This window comes from Canis lupus, chromosome 2 (assembly GCF_011100685.1).
Source record: "Canis lupus familiaris isolate Mischka breed German Shepherd chromosome 2, alternate assembly UU_Cfam_GSD_1.0, whole genome shotgun sequence".
Lineage (NCBI taxonomy): Eukaryota > Metazoa > Chordata > Mammalia > Carnivora > Canidae > Canis > Canis lupus.
The window spans coordinates 62,335,037-62,359,594 of record NC_049223.1 but is presented as its reverse complement, the minus strand read 5'-3'; the positions used below and the strand labels follow the sequence as shown (position 1 = coordinate 62,359,594).

The 24,558-nt window shown below is 39.7% G+C and overlaps 1 protein-coding gene across 6 annotated transcripts in view; it reads right to left on the bottom strand.

The window, feature by feature from the left end:
- Positions 1–735: 735 nt before the first annotated feature.
- Positions 736–24,558, bottom strand: part of TOX3 (TOX high mobility group box family member 3) — a 106,260-nt gene continuing 82,437 nt past the window's right edge. For 4 of the 6 annotated variants that reach the window (XM_038531062.1, XM_038531063.1, XM_038531057.1 and 1 more), the window contains exons 4-8: positions 13,312–13,581; positions 8,759–8,986; positions 6,924–7,004; positions 2,013–2,756; positions 736–1,721 (exon numbers count right to left, since the gene is read on the bottom strand). In XM_038531062.1, coding sequence (XP_038386990.1) covers positions 1,686–1,721; positions 2,013–2,756; positions 6,924–7,004; positions 8,759–8,986; positions 13,312–13,581 — 1,359 coding nt within the window. In that variant the 3' untranslated portion in view covers positions 736–1,685. Of the gene's footprint in view, positions 2,757–6,923; positions 7,005–8,758; positions 8,987–13,311; positions 13,582–24,558 lie in introns of all 6 variants that reach the window. The other 2 variants (XM_038531059.1, XM_038531060.1) reach the window with 1 other exon arrangement.

The window sequence follows — 24,558 nt, the reverse complement described above, 5'->3', positions numbered from 1 at the left end:
AATATTTGTACATAATACAGAGTACGAGAGGATTATGAAATATTGAAAGCCAAATTCATTATTCATAGCCCACAACATACAGTAAATATTCTTTGAAATACAACAACAACTTTGAGGAATCTATATCCCATTATTTCTGAATGCCTTGCACACGGGAGCTATGGACACCATAACCCACACCTTCATTTTTGCCAGATTAGGATTCTGGTCAGGGTTGACACTTGCTGTTTTTAATTTTCATTTTATCATAAGCAGTTTAAGACTGTTGCCAGTGGTAATTTGCAATTTTTATCAAGACCTCTTCATTATAGCTTCTGACAGGACAGATGCTGTAATTAATCATGCAAGACAACTGGGGATAGTGGTCACACTGTTCTCAAAGAGGAGCCACTACAGAGCAAGAAAAGGGGGGGAAGAAATGAACACTGAAATAATTATTTTCACCGTCCTTTTTAATAGCAATAACAACACAATGCCGGCTAGTTCTAGGCCCAAACAGAAGACAATTGCTTCTTCCTCTGTACTTACCTTGCCACTTGCATCTTAACAAAAGGATCATTAAAAAAATATTTCTGATTTTTTTAAGAGGTCCTGGGCTTGGGCCATACAATCCAAATTCTTAGCAACGAACATCCTATTTCCAAATGAACACAGAGGATGATGCTTTGGCCCGAGTAAAAGCTGGTGTGTATGTGGCGTCTTTTCCCATCATATACGTATTCAAGGAACCCAAAGTGAAATTTGACATATCATTTTATTTGAAAAGTGAACATTTTCCTGGTTGTTGCATCAAAATACAGTCCACGGTTTTTACTGAAATGTGTTTATTCTATAGCAAGATAAAAGCATTTTTGTTTTAGTTAAGCAAAATACAAACAACTTAATTGCTGCTATCATAACTCATAAAAAAGTATAAAACAGCATAAAAACACAATAAGCAACGTAGCAATGAATGGTTTATGTCACCAGTGTTTACGTTAAAGCCTCGTTTATGAAAACTTTACAACACATGATATGAAAACTTACAACTTTGAAAGAAAATATTTACATTGATTATTCAGATGTGGTGCGTCTTTTAAATATTCTACCAGTATCACATCATAATAAAAACTCTTGCATTTTTTTTTAAATCTTAACTTTTTGTAATAACTGTTTTCATTTAAGTGCATTTCCCTTTTTAAAAATACAGTGTTTTTATTTTTCGAAACTTGTCACTCAAAACACAGAATATAATATTCACATTCTTTTCTTCTAATTGGAATGAGTATGATGGGCTAACAGTGGCCATAGATATCGTTACAACATATACTGTGGTTTGATTTGGAGAAGTCATGGGTTAAAAAAAAGTGGAAATGAGTCAGTAATGGAATCTAATCACTTGCATTTTTTTTTTTTTCTTTTCTGGAGAGATTTAGGAAAAAAAATAAGAGCTTTGGCAAAAGTCTGTGATTTACATTATTTTTTTTTTTCATGACAAAAAAATGCCATCAACTATTCACGTCATACAAATGTTTGTATGAAACTGGATCTCCGTATTTCAGGTAATTACGACTGTGCTTTTTATTTTTAGGGCTCCGGAAGTTCGAATAGCCTCGAAGTGTGGTTTATTCACTTCTGGGGAAATAAGGCCATTTTCTATGACTCAGAGAGGCCAGGTTACAGTCCTCAGTATGTCCCAGGATTCATTAAACGGTTTGATTCACATATTGTAGGTATATAGCCTGAATAAATAAAAAAAAGGCATCACATAAAAGAGCACAGCTTCTCTTGTTTAGGAACAAAGTGATTTATAGTCAGCTAGGAGATGGTACTCAGCTACACTGTGTTCTTATTGCCTATCTAATAGACACTTGAGAGGACCATGTGATCTGTTACACATTTCGGCATCGCCAACAGCAACTTACAGGCTGCGGCGGACGGCGGGCGAGCCCTCCTCCACCGCCTCCTCCGGGCGCCCGCCTCTGAATGCACCTGCACCTGCCCGCCGCGGGCCGTCTTCAGAAAATACTGACCTGTGACAGTACTTGAGTCTGTGTCTGGGCCTGTATTTGCGACTGGTGCTGCTGGGAGGCCGGCTGGGGGCTCCCGATGGCGGGGAGGGGCGATGTCATCTGGGAGGTGGCGGGGGAGTGCTGCCGGGGCGAAGGCTGGGACGGGTGCTGCAGGTGCTGCAGCTGCTGCAGCTGGATGTGCTGCTGCAGCTGCTGCTGCAGCTGCTGCTGCTGGCTGATCTGCTGCTGGAGATGCTGCTGCTGCTGCAGGTGCTGCTGCATGTGGTGCTGGAAATGCTGTTGTTGCATCTGCTGCTGGATCTGCTGATGCATCTGGTGCTGCTGCAGTTGCTGCTGCTGCATCTGCTGCATCTGCTGCTGCTGCTGTTGTTGCTGCTGCTGCTGCTGCTGCTGCAGCTGCTGCAGCTGATGCTGTTGGGTTTGCACGGAAGGGCTTACTTGGGTGGAGGACGTTGAGCCCACCAGGGTCGTTCCCATGGAGCTTATCAGCGGGGCCCCAATGTTCGATGGCATGTTGGCTGCGATGGTGACCGATGTGACAATCTGGTTCATGGGGAGTCTCATGGTTAGGGGTTTGGGGGCGATCGACCTAGGGAGTGATTGTTGGAGAGTCTGAGGGGAGGCTGACACAGTTCCGTGTTGTGACAGCGGAGGGTTGAGGAGGAGCGAGGATGTCAGATTGGTGGACGCCAGGGTCTGCTGGACAGAGCGGATGGTCTGGGCTTCTGCGGATTCAGCAGCAGCCTGCATCGTGGAGGAGAAAATCCCCAAATATTAAGATACCCAAGGACTGGTTGTTATTTAAATGTTTTTAAGTATTGTAAATGGATTTTAAAAAGCGACTGCCAAAATTCGTTCTTCCCTGTACTAGAGTCTCTTGTCATGTGACTTTTTAGCTTCCCCTCCCCCAGAGGTAGCATCAAATTCCCTACTCCTGGGATCTGGGCTGGCCCTGAGCTCTTGCAGTCGCTCTGGGAATCTGCCATCACCATGTGCGAGATAAAGGGGCACGTGGCCCAGTCACCACTCAAAAGCCAGCCAGCTAACTGCCACATACGTGAACAAGCCCAGGCCTGGCCAACCTCCATGCAGACCAACGAGCAGGACTAGTGGATTCTGGCCTGCTCGTTGGTCTGCATGGAGGTTGGCCGGGCCTGGGCCAGTTCCCTGGCCCCCTCTGAGGTAAATGCTGTTCTGTTTAAGTCACTGGGCTTTGGGGATGGTTGTTACACAGCATGATGTAGCAAAGGTAACTGATACACATGTTCAAGAACAACATGTCTTCAGCAGTTAAGTCTGAGCTAACTCTCATCACTAAGAATCATATTGAAAGACAACAGAGTAGCAACTGCCTGAGTTCAAATCCCACTCTACCACTTAACAACTCTGTGACTCTGGACAAGTTAATACACCCATCTGTTCCTCAGTTTCCTTACCCATAAAATGGGGTTTTATGGCTTTTGCCTTATACAGAGGTTGCGAGAATTAAACTAACTCATGTTTGTTAAGAATTTAGAATAGTGCCTGGCCCACAGAAGCATTTAGTAAATGTTAGCAATTTTCATGAATTAACAATTACTGTGACCAGAAAACCACTACTCAAAAACATCAAGGCTCTGTACTTACATGGCTGTGTATAACAAGTGCTCACCTGAATATAAGAAAAATGTAACTGAATTCCTCAGAGATACTAAATGAGAGTATTTTACAACCTAAGAAAAGTTTTAGTTTATCCAATATTTTCAAAGATCTCCAGATTTCAACACTTGGCTGATGAATAAGCTGTCATAAGATAAACAAGTGATCTGATTTGAGGCTTAACATAGAGAGAAATGACCTATTAATTCTGTGCTAAAAATAATTATTTATTTTTAAATAATTATAATTATCTCCACAAAAATAAAAACTTTTACTCATACAACAATGATTGCCATGATTGCTCTATTTTTTTTCTCTTATTCTTCATAAAATTGGGTGCTTTGGGAGGGGGTTAGTGGGAGCACCTTGGAGGCATCCAGCTGATAGTCACTCTCTTCAAGGATACTATTTATTTCCAGGTTTTTATTACTCACATTTAAAAAATCTACCATTAGAAGGAAACTGAAGGGTGATCTTGTATTGAAAATCACTTCATGTAGGAGAAGCCATTGTTGATGGCTTCTGTTTGAACACACTATCTTTGGGAAGCACCATCTATCGGTGGACAGCGATGGTTTTGTGCAGAGGTTTGGTGGGATTGCATTCCTACTGGAGGGGTACATTTTAAGTCTAAGGTAGGAAGAAACCCTGCAAAGACTCACTGATCACCTTTAAAAAAAGTTAAATCACCCATCAGGTAAAATACACAGGGTCATCCGTACAAACATGAAAATAATTCTTATATACTCTAATGTTAAAAATTACCCAGGTAGTCTTAAGGATGAAACTACTATGGAAGTCCACATTTAGGCCCCTGGGCAATCACCCCAGTGTGCCCTTAAGATGCCACCCTAGAAGCAAATAGAAATGAGCAGATGAGTGGAAAGAGGCCCTGCTTGCCTGCTCCATTTACTCCCTTATGTTTTAATATTAAGCTCTTACTAATTTTTGTTGGTTGTTGGGAAGATTAAAAGTAATAGCAGAGACACATTTTAAGAGAAGGGGCCTAGGCTCTGAATGTAGGGGCATAAGTTAAGTGCAAATATAATGCAACCCTATTTATGATTCTAATGAAGGCTGAAATTTTGCTGCCTATGACCTCACTGCTTGGACAAGACCTTACCTCTTGGACGAGACCTCACCTCCTGGATGAGACCTCACTTAATGGATGAGATCTTCTATCTGGGGCACAGAGTTCAAACTTAGGCTTCCCACATGATGGCCCTTCACTTGAGGACCAAGATCACATGCCCTCGAATCCTTGTATCCCTGATCCATTTAATTATTTGAATATGGTCTGATTTTCAGTCCTCACCATCATGGAGGCAACCCTCCAGATGGGCTTTCTGTTGGTTACCATCTCTCTTTAAATCATGGGCTCCAGAATGGAACCAATTCTTCAGATGTGGTCTAATCATCACACTGTACAATTAGATTCTACTTCCTGTGAGATCACCACATTAGAAGCTATTTTACACTTTTGGCTCAGACTGAAATTACTTTGCGCTTATGCTTCAAGGACTATTTTAGTTACCTGCCAGGGCTCTGAGTATCAATTAAGGATGCTCTCAAACTACACTAACTTAATGAAAACAAAACAAAACAAAACAAAAAAACCAAAAGCCCCCCAACAAACATCCTTTTCTTTTCTTTTCTTTTCTTTTCTTTTCTTTTCTTTTCTTTTCCTTTTCTTTTCTTTTCTTTTCTTTTCTTTTCTTTTCTTTTCTTTTCTTTTCTTTTCTTTTCTTTTCTTTTTCATCCTTTTCAATTTAAAACTCTTTAAAATTCTATCCTCTTGGTTTTCAGGAACCGCTGAATTCCATTTGGTGATACTTTTGAATCCCGATTCTGGTACCCAGTGTATAACTTTTAAAGGTATCCCTTCCATATCAGTCATAGGCTCAATTAGCCCAATCGTGGTTGCTCTTTCCCGAGTGCCTTTTGAGATACTGGCTCTTGGCTGAAATCCATGTGTGGTCAATATTTCATGCTCTAATGCACCAAGATCACCTATTCCTACTTCTGGGTAAATGAATGAATAAATGATCCACTTAGGAAGTACACGCACACTGTTCCTCTATTTGTGTCACCCTATCTAATCAGCCAACTATATACCTCCATTCTTAACATCTGTAGCCCACACATCTGGCCATTTGCTGCCAATATGCAAATCTGAGGCCAGAACTGGTACATCTTATAATGTGTGTCTTTCAGCATCTCAGAAAAAGGTTTTGCTATTGACCTGATGAATGTTTCTGTTTCTAATGAAGGGGAAAGTGTCCTCACTGCTGACAGGAAAAAAAAAAAAAGGACCTCTCCTGATCTGACTTGAGCAGCTGCCAGGGGTAGATCTTAATATAAAGAAAGAGCTCAGGTGAAGAGAGAAAAAAAGGAATTAAACTCTGTTTAAATGGCTTTGCCAGCAACAGGGATGATGCCCCGTAGCCCAATGTGGTACTTGAGGCAATAAGCATGACAATGGAATGGGATCCCCAGTTGCCAGAGGAAATACATCAAGAACAAAAACATTAGTTCAAATTATTCTCCCCAAAGCCTCTCTAAATTCTAGGAAGGCTACAGACAAAGTTAATTAAATGTTAAAATATAACCTAATAGCTCATGCTCCTTTTGGATCAAGGTAATAATAATCTAGGCTGACATTTGCTTTGGGATACTGGCGCATTTTATAATACATCAGGGTCCATTTTATACTCTATGTATAATACATATACACGTCTTTTTTTTAAGTACTTGGAGCATAATTTTATTTTAAATAATCATGAGGTTTATTTATTTATATGATGTGGAACAGTTTGGTCAAAATGCAACATCCCCTATTACAGTAATACAATAAATTGGAGAATTTATGATAGGATGTCCCAAATAGGACCAAACAACCCCCAGTTGAAATAGAGGACATTCTCACAGATCTCAATCCCGGACAAAGAGTAAAAATAAGAGGCTACTGAAGATTTGTCTTTCATATTGGTGTTTGTTAAATAGTTTCAACACACAGAAAGAGACAGCAGTGAATCTTCTGGAAACATTGGAGACTCAGCAGCTTAAACTAACTCCTATTTTTTGTGTGTGCCATCACTGTGGTCACCTCTAATGGAAACAAGTTAGGTTTATGAGTTGTTCAAGATCCCTTTTTTGGGTCAACTCCAAAGGGAGCTGCCTTTATGTTTTCAATGCTTGGTGTGTTGGGGGGGATGGAGGGTGCTTGTTTTCAACATGGTGACTCAGAGACTGGCTTTCCCTGCACAGGTTTACCTTTGAAACGAGGCTGGCCCGGTATGCAGCCAAGGCCTTCAGGTATTCCTTTTTGGCAGCTTCTGTTTTCCGTTTATAAACCTATAAAAAAGACCACAATTAGCACCACCTCTAGCATACAAATTCTCAGCCACAAAATGACGGCTGCACAAATGAGGTCACAACATAACTCACCTAAATCACTGGTCTCTGTGGCTTTGAGTTTTAAATATGAACACACACACACACACTCACACACAGAAATATTAAAACCCTGCTATCCCCACTGGGAGCACAATTTTGATGTTTACGATTATAAATGAAAAAAGATTTCCGGTTGTAGCACAAATGCCTTGAGAGAAACAGCTGAGGGCCTCATGCTCAGGCAGCAGATAAGGTTGCAAGAAGAGTCAAATTGGCTACAAATGGTTCAAATTACAGAAAATCACGAGTTTCTCCATCAGTGTCTTCTTTCCCTTATCCATATTTCTCACTGGCACTGAATCAGAGGATTAAAAACCAACAACAGGTACGGTGTGTTAAAACACAAGAGAAAAAGATGAAAACACCTTGGTTTTCTTTTGAAGAAAAAAAAAAAAGCCAGAAATAGTTAAAAGATAAGAAATTTCCATTAGTGAGGTCAATGAGTTACATAAACAAATCCCAATTTGTTAAACGTGATGTGCGCTTCCTTTTCTTAATGGTGTCTGATGGCTGTGTGTTAGACCAAAGCGCAACCATCTTTCTCTCCAGAGTTAAAAGATGTAGCAGTTTGCCAGTCCCTGAGGATTACATTTCTGGGGCAGAAAATCACTGTGCCACATACAACAATAAGCTCACAGCAAATGGGCAAGTTCTATAGCTGCATCATCCCAAGCTAGTAGGAATGAGGTCATGATTTGTAAAGAAAAATCAAGAGTTTTCTTCCACGTTTCATTCCTGAGATGGTTATTCTATTTTATTACTAAGATAGGTAATATATGTCCTGACTGAGGACATATAACGTCCACTCCTACAAATGGTCATTGGGAGTTTCATGCAAGGAGCAAGGAACCCCTACTTCCTCTTCATTTGTGCGGAGGACCCCAAGGGGAGGCCCAGGAGTCAAGGCCCCTAAGGAAGTTATCTCCCACCAGCTTGGCTAGTCTCCCCATACCGCTCATATGGTCGAGCTTTCAAATGAACTTGGAATAAAATTTCAAATGCCCAGTCACAATGATGAGACTCGTGGGGGGGCGGGGGGGGGGGAGGGTTGGTCTTCAAAGTTTGGAAACCCACCAGGACAGCACAAGGGTCCAGACAGATGATCAAAGAAAAGGCAAGGGGTGGGGGATGGACCTAATCCCTTTGTAGTGCCCTTTCTGAATAAAGAGGGCAAATTCCTCATTATTTAAAATGAAAAGATGATCTTCAAAAGTTCATGTGTGCAGGATGCTGCCCAAATTTCCCCATTTCTCCTCTGAATGGGTTCTGAACACATACTCTTAAGATGGGGGGCAGAGAAATCTATATAGCTGGGAGGGGCTTGGATTTATACAACTGTGTTTCTAAATTCCATAGCTTAGAAAGGTCCTGATGAGAAACAGTCAGATTAAGTGAAAGTTCACTCAGAAAAAGTATGAGGGGAGCCTGGGTGGCTCAGTTGGTGAAGCATCTACTTTCGGCTCAGGGCACAATCCTAGAGTCCTGGGATGGAGCCCTGAGCCTGCTTCTCTCAACCCCTCTGCCCACCTTACCCCCCTCACATTCTCTCTCAAATAAATAAAATCTTTTTTAAAAAAAGAAAAAAAAAGGTGTATGAAATACTCTGGAAACCTTTTCATATACAGACGTGTGCTGGATCTTCTTCACCTCACCTGCTTTTGCTCTTCCCCAAGGCTATCCCACATAGATGCGACGATTTTTGAGACCTCTCCAAAGGTTGCATTGGGGTTTTGCCCTTTAATTGCAGCCTGTGTGTCCCTGAAAAACAGGGCATATGCAGACACTGGCTTCTGGGGCTCGTTGGGGTCTTTCTTTTTCTTTTTCTTTGGAGTCTTGGGCTTCTTGCCAGAATCTGGAGCAGCTCTTTTCTCTCCAATGGCCTGCAAAGCAGGAAGAAAATTCACTGCCTAGAATGTACATCTGCAGAGAAGGTGGCAAGACCTACCCAGGTCCGCCACTGTTCTTTTAAGGTTTTAGTCAGCAGATTCATCAACAGACCAATCCCTGGCAAAAGCAGGGGAGGGGTGAGTTTTCTTTGAGTTAACTGGACAGCAGAGATTAGCATTTAGAGCATTGATTAATGAGACCCAGAAGTATCTTCAATATCTTCACAACATATGCTCTAAATAGCAATTATGAGTAATGAGAAACAGAACACTCTGTACCAGGCAATGAAGTGTGTGCATATGTGTATATATATATATGCATTAATGTGTACATATACAATATTTTATATTTTCAGAAGTTTTAGAAGTAAATCTAAGTAATCTGGGATATGAGCATATTCAGATATTTTAAATGAGGAACCTTGCCATAGTCACATGCCATATATATATACATGATCAGTTTGAATCAATTTTTCGAAGCTTCATTTTTTTTTTTTATTTTACCAGAATGCTACCTTGCTCATGGGTCTCCAGAATGGAGACTCCAATGGAAATTAGCTACAATCCTTAAGTCTGTACAATAAAAGAAAGGTCATCTTTATTTCTTTAAGTAATGATAACTTTCAAAAGAACAGGATAACAAGAAATATAAAAAATGCAAAACTCCTTTAGCTGGAGATAAAGAAGAAACTAATATTCTTCATTAAAATTAAAAACCTGGGGATCCCTGGGTGGCTCAGCGGTTTAGCGCCTGCCTTTGGCCCAGGGCGTAATCCTGGAGTCCCGGGATCGAGTCCCGCGTCGGGCTCCCGGCATGGAGCCTGCTTCTCCCTCTGCCTGTGTCTCTACCTCTCTCTCTCTATGTCTATCATGAATTAATAAATAAAATCTTAAAAAAATAAATAAAATTAAAAACCTGTACAAGAGCAATCACTGATACTTAAAATCACCAAAACTAAAAAGAAGACTGCTAAGAAAATAGTCATATGGAAAGTAACTCTGTTCAGAAGCACACTGCCGTAGGGACAGTAAATACCTCACATATATTTACCTTAACTCTCTGAGCTCAAAGCCACAGGAATGACACGGGTATAGCTCCCCACATTTATCTACCACTGAGCTCCAGATTCACCTGCTACTCCCATCATCTAATTTCCATGATCATATAATATACTTATTAGAGAAGTAGGAAAAAAGATGGATCAGCCTTGTGGTATCCTCGTTGATTACAATATGACTGTACTGAAGTTAACTTCCATCGAGAGTGCTGAAATGTTTGACAAAATCGGTTTTAAAAGCCAGCCCATGAGGAAGATCAACAGAGAGACTCCAGTTACTAACAGATAGGTTTTTAATGGCCTTGAGTCTCGAATCCTAAATTCAAACTTTCCAAGAGCATCATTACTTTCTGAATGAGAGTCATTTGGAACATAATCCAATTACTAAAATTCTTAGAAAACTGAGAAGTAAGTCTCTGAGAGCTCTGGACCCTCAGAGTGTTGGGGAACCCTGAGAGTCCACCTCTCGGTGGGCTGATCACACGCTCCACCTGAGTGATAACATATGTAATTCATACAAGTAGTTCTCACACTTCACAGGGTGGTGAGCCACATCTCAGCTCTTCTCCAAAATGCCATCTTTCATTAGCTCACACGAAGAATTCAGTAACTTTCAATGGACTTTTTTCCCTAAATTCTCAGCATAAGCAAGACTTGTTTAATTCTACCTAAAGAATCTGAACTTGTAAGGGACTCAGATGCTTTTCAATTAGAGCTTCAATGGGGGCCACCGTTTCCTTCAGTGAAAAAAGACTGCTTTAGCCCCACGAAAAAAAATCCAGAGACACAAGATTTTTCTAATTGAGTCAAACAACTAATATTGTTTTCCTGGAAGACAAGCTGGCACTGTTTTCACCAACAATGCCCTGACCGATGGCAAGGTGAAAGTCATTTCCAGGGCAGCCTTTTCAAAAGAAGAAGAGCTCGGTCTCACGCTCTCTGCAAACAGCATTCCAGGGGTGACAACCTTTGATAGTTCCCTTGGACAACCATGACTTTCCCTAATCATCATTACCTTTTAAGAATAAACCCGAAATGAAGAATCTCCCAGTTTAAACAAAAGCTCAGAATTAATTTTCTAAAGAAACCTGTATGTAACTGACCGAAGAGAGTCGGGAAAGGTGGAGAAAGAGTTTTCTCCCGAAGAGACACCATCAACGATCATTTTAATCTTTCTTTCTCAGCTCAGTTGCTTCAAAGATAACAAACTGGATTCTTTGCCTTTACACAAAACCTAGACCTCTGCTTAAAATGGAGGAAGCAAGGAGTCCCAGATGTTTCTCCTTGGCCAGGACAATTTCAGCGTGGGACAAAAGGGAGTAGAAGATGAGTGGGAATGGTGAGTGAAATGGAAGGAATCCATTTGAATTGTGTTATGGCCGGTTGTAACTCAGCTGGGCCTTATTCATTCACATCTCGAGTTTCTTTATAATTATTGTTTCTCACTTCACCTTAACAGAAATCCCTGTGAGTGTGAACAGTAACTGTTAGTGCATTTACCCAATCTGTGTCCAGTAGGATGCTAACACATCAATGAAGTGCTAGCATTTCCAGTGAGGTGCTAACATGTCCAGTGGGGTACTAAGATGCCTGGTGGCGTGCTAACCATGTTGGGACAGATCAAACCCTCCATCTTCAAATCCCTGCAGTATATTCTAACCTCCCTTCCCCTCCTCCTCCTCACTCTCAGCCTTCTCTACTTCCTCTTCTTCCATTTGCTACCTAAAAATAAATGATGCTCAGGGCTCTGGCCCTGACTTGCTCCTTACACACTCTGAGAAATGCTGATTTCTTCCATGTCTTCACATCTCTGTGCTGATGATCCTCAGATCTGCAGTACCACCTCCACTGAACTGAGTTCTAGACTCAAATGTGGGTGCTTTGAATTCAACCCATACTATGCCAAACTCTCATCTTCTTCATGGGAGAAAAAGTTAACACTCCTCTTTCTGCACTGATTCTCTCATGTACTTAATGTCCATGCTTGCTCTCATACTAAAATCCCACTTATCCTTCATTCCTTCAAATCCCAGTAGATTACCACAACTGCATGGTTCTCCCTCTTACAAGTCTCAACTAATCTGGTACTTCCTGTCCATTCACTCCTGTGCTAAAAGGAAACACTTCATAACAAGTGTTGATCCGTTTCCTGTCCTCCTGTTCCTCCCTTTGTAATGCATTCCCTCTAGAGCCAAAGCCATCTTTCTAAAGCATTAAGTTGCTTATGCTACTCCTCTATCCAAATAATTAATCAGTTCTCAACTACCTGCAGGAGAAAGGCTACCACATTTCAGCTACTGCTTTCTTCAATTCCTATTTCTTTCCTCCTCATATCAAACTGTTCATGATACTCATAAATTGACATGTACTTCCATTGCTCCCTCGACCAGAATGCTGGCCTCTCTCTTCTGCCTCACAAACTTTTATGTATCCTCTTAGACCTAATTCAAATATCACCTTCTCAATAAAGTCTTCCTCAAATCACTTCCCCAAGCAGAATCGATTACAATCGTAGCACACCAGATACATCAATTATACCTCTAATCACATCTGGAGCTAGTATTAAACATTGCTTTTCATCCCCAGTGCAGAAACCCACAGCTAGTAATTCTCTTTAAATCTTTATATCCCCAGAACCAGGTAAAAGGCCCAGCACAGAGTAGGTGTACAAAATATTACAAGTAAGGAATGCATAATTGTATGCCAAGGATAAGTAACTTTAATGAAACAGAATACCTTTCTAAGCATTCAGAAAAGTCCTCCCAGCAACTAAATTTTTACAAACCATGTATGTCATCTCCGCGACAAAAGCAGAGATGTGGAATGATGAGAACTTACTAAGTGATACACATCATAGAAGGTGCAAGGCTGTCAATATGACAGTGACTCGGCCAACTAACTGGATGAAACTTATCCACACGAACATTAACTTAGAAGCAGAGCACTTCAGAATTCCTGGGGGATCTAGTGTAAACTCTCCCTTCACAGAACAGGAAAATCATGCCTACAAGAGTTAAGTGACATGTTCAAAGCCTTGCAACCAGTAGAAGAAGCCAGATCTCCCAATGTCCAGTGGAATATACCTTTCAACAGAAAATGAGTAAGTAAAAGAGTGAAGAAAAAAATTAAACCATCATGAATTTAAATGATAGCCAAATCCACAAAGAGAAAGAAGATAATACCATGAGTGAAATTCAAAGACACAGCATGGGGTGATTCCAAATTCTCCAGTAGGTGATATAACTAAGGCAGTCAACTTACTCTGTTGGATTCATCAGCATCCTCTTCATTGATGGAGCTGGAAGGGGATGGGGTTGCCGATTTGCTTGCTGGTGGTGAAGGAGACGTGTGTGGCATACTGGCACCTCCCAAATTCAACCCCAACTGGGCACTGAGCTGAGACTGGTTGATGGTGGTGAGCTGAGTGGGAGGCATGATTCCAGAGCGAGCAGCATCAGTCATATGGACGATGGACCTCATGATCAAGGAGTGATCCTGACGATACTGGGGCACTTGTGTGTGGCTCTGGTCCTAAAAAGGCAACAGACAACAAGGGTGGGGTGAGAAACTCTTAGTTTTCCCAAATATCAACAAGCTGAAAATGTTAGCATTAGTTCCTTAGATAGGTCTCCAGGATGATGGTCCTATTCATGAACTATAAGGACTTGTGCCCCAAAACTGAAAGTCAAAAACACAAAACCCAAATTATCCAGCCTAGCTATTTTGCTCTGGAACTGTCCGCAGATGACTTAAAAATAATAATAATAATAATAAAAGACTATTGGCAAAGAAAGAAAACTTCCAACTCTTCTTGCTTATTGAGGAAACGGACCAGGAAGAAACGGCTGAAGCAGAGGTTCAGTCCTTTCTGGCTCACCAGTGGGTCCTCATCCTTCTTACACACACATTCTGGTTCCATTCCCCTTTACCCAGCTCTGTGAGGGAAGGCGAATCCGTTCTTTATTTTATCCTTCCGGAAGTGCATCTGACCATGTACAGAGGATGGGCTTAGGGAGGCACAGAGCCAACATCTGTTTGCTTCAGGGCACCCTTTTTCTAAAACCCTCTGCGGTTAACCAGAGGGTCATTCCAATTCTGAATTACATTGTCAGTAGCATCTGGAAGTCATTCAATGTCTTTAGGATTGGATATCACTTTCTTCTTCTTAAACCTGCTTTGTTTTCTTTCGTTCAACCCACCATGATTTAATGGATTAATGGATTTTTAAAAATATGTATAAGGAGGAGGTAGTGATCATCAGAATGGGCTTCTCTGAAAGTTACTATAGTCCCTTTCAAAAGTGGCCTTCTGTTTTTGGCAGTCATATAAAGGCTTTAGAGTTGTTGCCTTTCTTGTTTTAATTCCAAAGAATCAAAAAATGAAGACATGCTTTTAAACAACTTACTTTAAGACTTGTCATTTAGTGTGAGTCTGTGATTTTTACTGAAACCAAATTCTCTTGACTCACAGCGACCCAGAATCTAATTTTATACACAAGCCTAAAAATTTTTAAGTGTTCTTCTTTTTGAGTCTTTCTGATAAGATATATTTTTGCTCTTTAAAGAAACAAATGAGTTGTAAATATCTAAAATGGAGCATTTGGTTTCTTAATATTAAATATATAAATGCCGCTAAATAAGAAGCCCTAGCTATCAATAGGAAACTAGTTGAATAAATTATGACCTACTGTCCTACAAAGTATTATGTAGCATTTTAAAATAATGAATTAGATTTATGTGTATTGACTTAGAACAGAGTTTCCAATCTTGGCTCTATTGACATTTTGAACCAGATAATTCTCTGTTGTAGGGCTGTCCTTTGCATTGTAGGAGGTTTACAGCAACCCTGGCCTCTACCAGATGCCAACAGCAACTTCCCACACCCCAGCAGTCATGACAATCAAAAATACCTTTCACGCATTGTTCCTTGAGGGACAAAAATTTTCCACCTGAGAACTAGTAACCTAGTGTGATAGCCAAGATACCATAATTGAAAAAACAAATTGTAAAGTAATTACAGAGCATAGCCCCCTCTTTTAATTTTTAAAAGATTTTATTTATTTATTCATGAGAAATAGAGAGAGAGGGAGAGACACAGGCAGGGGGAGAAGAAGGCTCCATGCAGGGAGCCCGATGCAGGACTCGATCCCAGGTCTCCAGGGTCAGGCCCTGGGTCTAAGGCAGACGCTAAACCGCTGAGCCACCGGGCTGCCCTAACCCCCTCTTTTTTAAAAAAAGGAGTATCTAAACTTAACAGTGGTTACATTATAAGGGGTAGAACTGGAAGGGCAAAGAGGAGAGCATCTTAAATGTTTCCATTTATAAAAACACAAAATGAATAAAAAACACACTTTAGTCAGGAAAAGCTAAGAAGACCAATGAGTAGTTAAAATCATGTATCTAATTGCTAGGGTTTCATCTTAAATATATAAACATCCAATTTCTTAATAATTTGAGTTATTAAATTGCTGTGGCATCCCTAAGGAAATGTGTCACATGTACCAGAACACTCCCACTCTTTCTTGTCTCGCTGACAATAACCATATCCTCTTCCAATGTTCCTAAAATATCACATTCTATTGGCAGGTGTCCCTCTGCAAACTTGTATCACAGAAGTGGGTTTTATGTTATCAGTTTGTTCTATTTTTTTTTTTTTTGATTAGCATTCTACCACTCATTTAGCCTTTTCTCCTCAAAAATTTGAGCTGTCTACTCTTCCATGTTCTTTTTAAGTTCCACCATTGTTTGCTTACATCACTTCCACCCTCCAACTGCTGGAAATTAAGCTATCTTCTTCTTTTTATTTTTTCTAAGTTGTGTTATTATTTTTTAAGTGGGCTCCATTCCCAACGTGGAGCTTGAACTCGCGACCCTGAATTGAAGAGTCATGTGCTCTACTGACTGAGCCAGCCAGGTGCCCCTTAAGCTATCTTTTTTTTTTTTTTGTAAGATTTTATTTATTTATTCATGAGAGACAGAGAGAGAGAGAGAGAGAGAGAGAGAGAGAGGCAGAGGGAGAAGCAGACTCCATGCAGGGAGCCTGATGTGGGACTTGATCCCGGGTCTCCAGGATCACGCCCTGGGCCGAAGGCAGGTGCTACACCACCGAGCCACCTGGGCTGCCCCCCTTAAGCTATCTTTTTTTTTAATATATTTTTTTAATTTTTTATTTATTTATGATAGTCACAGAGAGAGAGAGAGAGAGAGGCAGAGACATAGGCAGAGGGAGAAGCAGGCCCCATGCACCTGGAGCCCAACGTGGGATTCGATCCCGGGTCTCCAGGATCGCGCCCTGGGCCAAAGGCAGGCGCCAAACAGCTGCGCCACCCAGGGATCCCAGCTATCTTATTTTTAATTCTACACTCCATCTATGTTCTTCAGAATACATTTTAAAAGTCCTTTCAGACTTATTTAAATCTGGATGTTTTAAGTATTTAGAAGGAAACTCCAAAGTCCATTTGAATTAAGTATTTTAATTCTGACTGTAAAAGAATAAATTGACTGGCATGACCATGAAATAGGATGATCTGATTTACACAACTTTCTCATTAACACAGAAGTTGCTTTGCTCCAATACCTATGAAAATCAGCACATACAGATAGTTGTTTGACTTATCCCATCTACAGCATTCCAGATGGAGCTCATGGTCAAACAAAAGGCCAAGAAGTAAGTTTTCTTGGCTTCATCAGCTCTGTAAATTCTACCTGCAATGCCACAGAGCTAGTTTGATGGGAAAACTATGCTCTAGGGAGCCATGGCCCAACAGTGAAGGCAAATGTTGACAGAGAGAGATGAATGGGGCCCCGGGCTCTCTACCACCATCACCCCCGCCCCCCTTCAGTGAAAGCACTCTGTATTCATTTACTTTATAAATCAAGAGTGCTCATAACACTTCACTTAAAAAAGAGAGAGAACTAATGGGGATTTTCTGAAGTGGGGACAGAGTGAAGACCATTCCTGAAGCATACTGGTGGTGGGGCCTAGGCCATCTCCAAACTTCGAGCCATCCACACATAGCCTTCACATCTGCAATCAAGCTGGCCCCATCTTTCTTATCTCCTATAGGACAATAGACCAAAGATCTCACAAGTATTTTCAAGTAACTCCTGAACCACATAATTGATGCATCAAAATGTGTTAGCATTTGCCATGGTCTCCAGCTAGCCCATAAAAACTTCCTATGTGTGAGGATTACAGTAGAAGATTAATGGTAAAAGGGACTCTTTACAAATTCAAGTTCCTTTAGGGCTGCCAATTATTAACAACTCACTTTGGTGAAGTTGGTGATTCTTAACAGCTCTAATCATTTTCCATACAAAAGGTAACCTTTGAAAGACACTTACTTTGATCTTAGGACTCCCACTTAAAGAAAGATGTTAACTCAGTTTAAAAGTATTTACTGAGCACCTGCTATGTGCCAAGCCAGAGAAAGGAATATACCAATGCTCAAATCCTTAAAAACTAGAAAACTAGCACATGATTCTTTCGACATTACCCAAATTAAACCTAATTTAGAATGGACTAATAAATTTACTCTGACAAAGCGTAGGCAAGAATAATTCATATATACTCCTCAAAAATAGCTTGCAATTTCTCCCAGTAGTCACGACACCATAAGGAAATATAGAGTCATAGATAAAGCCCTAGGAAATTTAATGCATTTTTGAAAATCATTACCTCTCACTTATTAAAATTCAGTCTTAAAAGAGTTACCAATGATCAAAGCAACTAGTGGGTTATAACAGATTGCCATGATTATATCCAACATAAGAGCTGAACACTGGTAGCTTTCACAATTATATTTTATACCTAGAGTTTACTTGTATCATTTCCTAAACTGTTCATCCTTTGGGAAAAACTCATGGTCCCTTTTTGGCCTCATTCTGTCCTCTGATGTTATTAGGTAAGAGTTTCCCAACCTCAGCAGGATTGACACTGTGGTCTGGATAATTCTCTGTTGAGAGAGGAGTATCTTGTGCATTGTTGACTGCTTAGCAGCATCTCTAGCTTCTGCCACACTAGATGCCAGGAACCTCCCCTCCCCAACCTGGTTGTGACAAGCAAAATGTCTCTAGACATTGGCGAATGTCCACTGGGGGTGGAGGGTAAAATCCCCCTCATTTGAGAATGACCTTATTAGACAAATATAATGGAAAACATCTTAGGAAGATGGATTGTGGAGGATGCGGAGGAGCCAACAAGAAAAGGAAGGGAAGGAAATCGTGTTCCAGGCAGAGGAAACAGCATGTGCAAAGTCTGAGGTGGAAGAGAGCTTGGCATGCCTGAGAAATGGAAAGGATGTCGGTATAGATGAGAGGATAAATGAAATGGAGTGGATGGGAGAAGTGGGAATGAGCTGAATTGTGCAAGGTGGGGTAATCAGGGAAAGCTTCCTGAGGAGGTAACCCACTAGAGCTGAGGTATAAAAGGAGAGTAAAAGCTATTAAGTTAGAAAAGAGGGAAGAGCATCCAAGGCAGAGAATATGTGCAAAGGCCTGGCACACGAGTAAATAAAGGAAAGGGCAGTGTTACCAGGCCAGGAAAAGCAAGTCTGGTTAGGAAGCTGGAGATGCAAGGAATGGCCATAAAATGACAAGTCTTGTATTCTATCCTAGTAAGTCTGCATTCTATTCACAGTGTAGAAGGATGTCACAGTAGCTATAAAGGCTGGGTACCTATCTAGTGGGGTTATTTATTCCAATAGATCTTAACTGATCACACCTCAAGGGCAACTCATCTAAATCAATGGCAGGACAATTGGATTATAATATAAACGATATAAATATAAATCCGTACCCTAACACTAACCTACGTTTTGAAGAGTACCCAAGTCTTTCTAAATGGGCAGGCCATGGACTTCACAAAATAACAGGATGCACACTGCCTTGTCTTTGCCTATCAGTACAATTCAACAAAGCCTTAATGGTTTGTGTAGGTCTTGCTGTGAAGAGTGCTCACCTGAGGCCAGCTTCTCTCTCCACCTAATAAAAGAGCCCCTTTGTCTTTGTTTTAAAAAAGGAAACCATGGAATGGATATTTCTGATAGCAGTCCTTCATTTTCTTCAATTGGCTGAAATCCAGTCTATCACTGAACATTAAGCATTTGAGTAAACTATTAAAATCTGAATAATTTTATGCTAAAAAGGAAACTTTGGATCACTAGCACAAATTAAAAACAGGGGACACCTGGATCAACAGAATGCCAAATAAAGACCAAGAAAAGGAAACAACACTGTTGTAGTCTGTCTAAATATGGGGCCTGCCTAAGGCTCTGAGCCAGACCTCTGCTTTCTCTTATTTAAAAAGGATAAAAGAGGTGTGAAAGACTTATTAGCCCCAAACTGAGACTTTCTCCTGGACTTAATCAAGATTGAAAGAAATTGGCAAGGTGAAAAATATCCTCACTGTGTAAATCACAATGGGGTACCACCTCGGCCATGCTTCATATAAAGATATGTGGGGATTCCGGGAGGGGGTGTCTGGTGGGAAATGGGCAGTTTGCTCTCACTTTCTTAGGCAACAAATTTCAACCTCCTCTACATATTATAATCTGTTTTCACTCATTCTATCAGGCCTGGAGCAAGAGACCGGTCTTCTATGACATCTTCTCAGTACATGACTAGGACTGCCCTCCCTCCCACCCGTGGCACTTATTATAATATCTTTGTGCTGCATGCTTAGTAGTACATAATGGCATTGTTGAGTACTGGGTCTTGGTTTCTTTTGCAAATGCGAGAGAGAGGCTTTCCAATTGACATCTTATTTGAGATATGGCACATTATTATCGTATTTTACTTCTTTTTTCTTATGACAGTGGTACTTACTTCCATCTGGGCTGATTTTACCATAAAGGATTTTTAAACATCTAATATGCACCTTCCGTGCACGTTTATAAATGATTATTCTCCATAACGATCCAATGGTAGGTTTTCATAATAGAGGATAGCATCTAATTAAGAAGCAAATAATCCAAATATATTAGCGAGTGTGACTAAACACATTTGCACTGGGGTGTTTTTAATCAATATTTCTTGAGAAATGGAGCAATTAAACAATTATCAGTAATAAAAACTGCTTTGTATTAATAAAGATCAGAGAACTACAAGTATGAAATTCAGGTCGGTAATTTTATGCTCAATTATTTAATCTACGTCCTATAGCAACGTTAAAATTTTGTCTCCAAGTGAACAATAATCAACTGTCATGCACAGCTAGGGTATTCCTAACCGCACTAAACCCTGAAACAAACAGTTAGGACAAATGCATACCAATGATAATTATAGACCTACATACCACAAACTTTAACTTCATCAAAATATCTGCACTGAAATAGATAATTTTTACTTAATAGCTACTCTCAGGGTTATAATCAAACATACCTACACATGACTGTTTTGTGAAAAACAGTCTTCCCAAAAGTTAATTAATAGTTTCTTAGCAAAATAAAATTTCCAAGAGTTTACCATAAAACACTTAATGGTATTTCCCTCATAAGACCCTGTAACTCCTTCGTTTTACCAAGGAGTCAGCTCCATGCTTATTTTATTCAAGCCTCAATGAAAAGTGAAAAGACGAATTCCATTTTTTACAGCTGTTTATACTTCAAACCCCTTCTTCCTCATTTTTAGTTAGTAGTCAAGGTATGTTCTTAACGGCAAATACACATTCTTTCATTTATTCGTATGTTCAACAAATAAAATATTTATTGAGAGCCTAGTATATTCCATCCCAGGTGCTGTTCTAGGCGTGAGCCTGACAGCATCCCCTGAGACAGGCCAGAGGAGGGGACAGGTTGTGTAAGAGCAAAGAAGGCCATTTCAAAGAGCAACAGGTGACATGAATAAAAGGAAATGGGGCAAGAGCACAGATGTAATGCTCACCCCTCTAAAAAAAATGAGCCTCAAGCCAGTTTCATTTGACAATCCGAAGGACGTAATATGGTATCTCTACTGTCCCTGACACCCTAGGAAGTGCTAATGGTATCACCGGATAGTAGGTAACTACAGATGATCTATGTCAAAAACAAGATACGGGGAAATCATAACTTTCTAACTCCACTTTTCCTTGAATGTTATAAATCAAGCAAGTGATCACATGTCACACTTCACACAAAGCTCATTGGGTTTAACAGAAGTCTAAAACATGCTCCCCTTTTAATAGATGACCCTAACACCAACTCAGCCTTAAACACAGCACTCATATGTTCAGGATGAATAGGTATTTACAGATCAAGAAGAAAGAATACTTATTTAAGCTATACATGGTACAAGGAAAGCTCTTTGCTCTACAAGAAAAGGCAGCTCATAAAAATGTCTGTGGCCTGTGTGTTTTGGGTATGCAATTGTCCAGGTGTAGTAACTGCTAAATTAAAAGTGACAGTGGACAATAAACATCTCTAAAGCAGTCATCAGCCTCCGAGTTTTTGTATGACATGGAAGAGACACTGGTATTCATGAAAGCAACTTTGTAAACAGTATATATAAACACTCTCTACCTGTTAAGAACAACGTACGACACGTTATTGGTCTCAGCAAATATTTGGTAAAGGTTCATACCATTTCAATTTTATGATTTGGACTTGAAACATATGGGTCCCGTTCCACCCAAAGTGGGTGTTTTGCTTATGTAACTTGTGTCTTTTCTACTGTTAACTCAGAATAAAATTATTTTTTTTTTTTACCATACTCTGACCAAAAATAAATCTAACTGAAGTAATCATTCAATTTGTATGAGACTGTTGGTACCTCCAATGGCTATGTGGCAATTGTCCTGTGGAATGTAGCTCTGCAGACTCTATTGACAATGGCAATGAACATGTTCATAACAATAATAAGGGCTTGTTTTAATAGAACGTTCCACGCATTAAACACATTAATGATCCATGAAATAACTGTTTTATCTGTAACACATTAAGCAACATTGCTAAAACAATGTATTAATTGAAAGTCTGCTATTTCTCTAAATGTAAGATTTTTTTAAAGTATAAAAATGGCATGAAAGTTGTTTTGTGAAAACGAAAATAATTCAACTTTGAAAACAAAGCCATAACAAATGACTGTGAGAAAAACTTTGAAAATAAGCCCGGTAGTTTTCAATGTATTATTCTGCTATATTCCCATTTCTCTGGTTAAAAGTGGTATCTGTCCAGAGTGTGACTTAAGAGTCTTATGAATATTTTAAAAGCTTTTAATTTTCTTCTCTGCATGCATGTCTTCTATAGGACTTTTATCTCTCCTTTTCTTTCTCTTTAACTGGTACAGAAACTTCCACACTCAAATATGCCTCCCTTACTTCCTGCCTTTTCAATTTCCTAACACCATGTTTGATATTACCAGAGCAACCAGAGTAGCATTCATTTTCTATAAATATGTGGTATCACAATTAAATCCAAAGCAATATCAAACAGAAAAATGTCAGTCCTCTAAACATGAAATATAATGTATGAAGAAAAAGTATGTGAATTATCAGTGTGTTTTATAAATTCTCTTTTGGGGGGCATACAAAATATCAGACTAGAGACAATTATTTTACTGTCTGTTTCTTGGATATCAAAGAGAATTTTGAAATTCATCAAAGCTAACCTTCTGTTATGTACAACAGGCTAAGCTGAAAAGAATGTTAACAAGTTCAATTTTCATTCAATCAGCACTACTGCTCTCTGAAATGTTTCATTGCAGGAAAGAAATAAAAATAATCTATATGGTAATTATGAGGATGAATCCCCCAGTAACTTTCAGCTACATGAAAGGTCAGTTCTATTCAAGATATTTTATCAGTCCCCTGCACATACTCCTGTCCTGTCATTTTAAATCTGAACAGCATTTTATTTTCCCATTTACAGCTACCTGCAGAATTAAGTACTTAAGCCAAATAAGAAAAAAAAAAAAAAAAAGAAATGTTGAACGCTGGCAAAGGCTATAATAGCACAGAGATAAATCGTTCAGCTGCTCTCTCAAGCCTCTAGGGCTGCAGATTTTTCTTCTCCTGGTGCACTGTGGGTATTCAAAACTTGTTCAACATGATTTCATTTCATTTCAGGCACTGCCTCAGAAAACTAAATTACAGAATCAATCATACAGAAGGTCAGAGTGAGACTTCATTACAAGTATTGCATGCTTGCATGAATATCTTTCATTTATGACTGACCCAATATGTCACAATAGCTGTCTAGTAAAAATAATCCACTTTCTGAAATTGATGTACTACTGATGTCAATGCTACTCAGCAGGCTGGGCAGATTATAGAGAGGTGTTAAAACACACACACACACGCACACGCACACACACACCCCAAACCCTTTGGAGCGCATGTAGTAGATTTTTAGAATCGCAATCATTTGGAGATTAAAATAATTTCCAGATGAGCATCTGAACTGACAATAATGATTAGAGGTAAAGATTTTTTAACCCACATATACTGCTGGTTTGGACTGGCCAGTCGCATCTTGTTTTAAAATATACACATCCAGCACACACAAATCAAGGTTGTTCTTTGAAGTCACAAATGCCTCGACATTCAATTTTTCAACAATTTGCTTTTGACTACGAGGGCATTATTTGCATATTTTGAGATGTGAATGCTAATCATCGGACTCTTTTTAACCTGTCCTTTTTGTTCCTGCTCTCTGTTTTTAAATATAGTGGCATAAATTTAAGGAAGTTAAACACGGTTGTGCTTGTTGCCAACAAAAATGCAGCTAATCGGTAATGTGACAAAATTGTCAGTCTTTCCAAAGGAAAACCAATGAAGCTCTGAAGAAAAGCTGGTTCAATACAACATAAACAAGCTGGCTTTTCTCCTTCTAGGATAGTCTTAATTCACCACAGCAATCCTTAACAGACAGCCATATTCATTTGGATAATAAAACTTCTTACTTGCATAAGGTCTGAAATGTCCAATGCACACTGGGAAGCTGAATGCATGATGTATAAAGTATTATTTATTATTTTTCTGGTGACTTTCCTGAGGGAAATCTCCGAGGAGCTGCTGTGGAGTATTATGATGTAGCCAGCCAACTCAGTACCCGGAGGGAGATATAGAAGAACCTTGACATAGCCTATTTTTAACCATGCCTCTGGCGATTCTGAATTCAAGTTTATAGGTGAACATGTCAGGTAGTACATAGAACAAAGCCAACGACACATTGTATTCATCATAATTCTGTCCAAGTACATTTTATTTTTTCTAACATTTGTGATTTAAAATCCCATGACATTTCTTCAAGGTGAAATTCTACTAGGATTTTCAACAAGATTAGTTTGTTTCAAGCCAAAATAAATATCACTCAGGTTCAGCAAAACTTCAGAAAGGCACCCAATAAATGTGATGAGGTCCACGTAAATACCATGACAACAGCCTGCACTTAGCTAAAGCACTTATACTTTTAAAAATCAATGAAATAATTCAACTGCTTTAGTGATTAGCAATACATTACAAAAGAAGCATTAAAAATTGAGTCCTCTCTCCCAAGGCCAGTCCGTGAAAGCATTGTTAAGTGTATGTGAATAT